The sequence below is a fragment of the Atta colombica genome, unplaced genomic scaffold (assembly GCF_001594045.1).
Source record: "Atta colombica isolate Treedump-2 unplaced genomic scaffold, Acol1.0 scaffold45, whole genome shotgun sequence".
NCBI classification, from domain to species: Eukaryota; Metazoa; Arthropoda; class Insecta; order Hymenoptera; family Formicidae; genus Atta; species Atta colombica.
The window spans coordinates 62794-65221 of record NW_017259534.1 but is presented as its reverse complement, the minus strand read 5'-3'; the positions used below and the strand labels follow the sequence as shown (position 1 = coordinate 65221).

At 41.9% G+C, this 2428-nt stretch overlaps 1 protein-coding gene across 1 annotated transcript in view; it reads left to right on the top strand.

Moving 5' to 3' along the window:
- Nucleotides 1–512, top strand: part of LOC108691277 (alpha-2B adrenergic receptor) — a 99117-nt gene extending 98605 nt beyond the window's left edge. Inside the window, exon 4 of the mRNA XM_018198947.1 lies at nt 1–512. This exon is cut by the window's left edge and continues 11 nt beyond it. Coding sequence (XP_018054436.1) covers nt 1–512 — 512 coding nt within the window.
- The last annotated feature ends 1916 nt before the right edge of the window (nt 513–2428 follow it).

Sequence of the window (2428 nt, the reverse complement as noted above, 5' to 3'; positions counted from 1 at the left end):
CGGTGGCGGCGCGATGCCGAGCGCCCAGCATTGGCATCGACGTTGACATGGTGTCCGAGTTTGATCCCTCGTCGTCGGATAGTGGCGTGGTGTCGAGATGCGCGGTGGTAAAACCACTCAAGCTGCGACTGTGCCAGCCGATCTTCGGCCGCAAGCACGTAGGTAAGTCGAAGAGGGAACACGCTGATGTGGGGCGTCACGTGGGCAAGGACGAGCCCGATGGGAAGATGAAGCAACGCGATCCGGAGAGAGAGAAGAGGAGACTAGCAAGAAAGAAGGAAAAGCGCGCCACGATGATACTGGGTTTCATAATGGGCAGCTTTATCGCTTGTTGGTTGCCCTTCTTTGTTCTTTATATCGTCAAGCCACTCTTTCCTGACTTCGAAATACCCTCGCAAGCCTTCGTAATCGCTTTCTGGCTCGGCTACACCAACTCGGCGTTGAATCCCTTCATTTACACAGTCTTCAATAAGGATTTCCGCCGTGCTTTCCGCCGAATATTGTTTAAGTGAGCAATACAATATGTCAGTGTCGACCAAAAAGGACGCTAACGCTAATTATAATTATATCTTCCGTCCTCGGGTATGAGAGAATATTCCGATAGTACTCCGAGGATGTTTTCTCGATCGCATCGCGCAACATCCGATCTGTTTCCTCGAGCTATCCTCGAGAGAAACTTTAATCATAAGAGGAAGGTGAAATTCTACAATGCCGCGAAAACATTTGCGAAAGATGGAATCGGAAATGCGAGGAGTTTACGACAAGACGAGAAGTTTGCGTTTTAGATCGAAAAAAGTTTTCCCGCTGATTTTTTCGGAATACAAAGCGAACACTGAAAACTGCAGAATCCCACGTGTGAAGAATAAGAATCGAGAAAAGATAGCACACATTCTCTGAATTCATATATTTCTTCAGAATTGTTGTTATCTTCCAAAAAATTAACTTTTTTGCGACAGTCAAATCAACGTACAACTTTACCTCTTTACGAAATACGTCGCATTATAAGTCGTATTTTGGATACGCGAGATCTATTAACTGATTAGAAAAGAACTTTTTTTCACAAACGTCAAAACTCAAGAAAATATTTCTTTCTGCATTATCAAATGATAAAACTAGAGTATGAAAAATCTTATTGAGATATATAGTGTGTTTTCAACGCATTTCAAACACTAGAAAGATTCCATTAAACAAGTCCCTTAACGAGCAGAGAATCGAATTCCACTACCTTTACACAACTCACACGAACTTTGTACATGCTGCATGCGACAGATCAACGAAAAATCCACTATTCGCTTGGCTGGCCAAGGGAATATAATCCGCTACGCGCACGGATTATTTACTCTCGAATCTTATGACATACCTTACAAAGCGAATCGCTCCGAAGACCAAGAGGCAGCATATCGCTCCTTCCTCCATCCCCCGCGCATTTTTTTTTACTAGCCATTCTTCTTTCACAAAAGAATATAGAGGATAAGAGGCGAAACCCGCAAGCAGGAGAAACATGCTAGCTATGGATGGAGGATATTATTTCCGTGCCTAATCTCATGTCATGTTTATGAAAGGCATGACAATTCAAATTTGAGTACAATTTAAATATGCAGCAAATAACGCAGCATGCACATGTTTGTGTAGATACACTCAGTTTCATCGTGGAAAAATAATTGAACGAGTTGCAAACTTCATAGCACGCTATCTGAGGCCAGCTATCGCTATGAGCAAAGGATGCACAATCGCACAGAATGTAAATTGAGAAGAGTGTTCAATTGTATGCATATTTATACGTGTTGCATGCATGATTGCGATAAAAGGTACGCGATCGAAGGAGGAAGGAATACTCTACGAACACCGTGACTTATCGGTTACGTCAACACCAACCAACGTTGAAGATCATCGGCAGATCTACTGACAAATAAATGAAAACGCGAGACATTATATGATATACGTTTCCTACTAATTAGATTTTCGCGCGTCGTGGGCTCGAGACAGCCCCTTTAAACGTCCGACGTTCCAATCGTGAAATCGATGTTACTTTTAACGGAAGGATTACGCATGTATAGAATTTAATAATTCTGTCACGTACGTGTAGGGTATATGGATGCGTGCTGGTGTGCGTATGTACGTAGTATATTCATGTAGTTTCTTTCGTACGAAAGCAAATATAAGAAACACAAAAGTTCTATTTTACAAACAGGTTCCTCTATTATAGCCTAATTGTACAGCAATAATGATCAATCTTTCGTTCGTTGAAAACGATTAAACGATTAAACGAGATATCGCGAAAGAGTAAATCGGCATAAAAATGATTAATCGCAGGTTGTGTTCTCCATCACGCATTGTCCGTACGTATATGCGAGGTATATACGTATGTATGTACATGCGAACGGCAGTGTATAGCACGCTGTCCAAACTCGATGAATAATCATTTTAC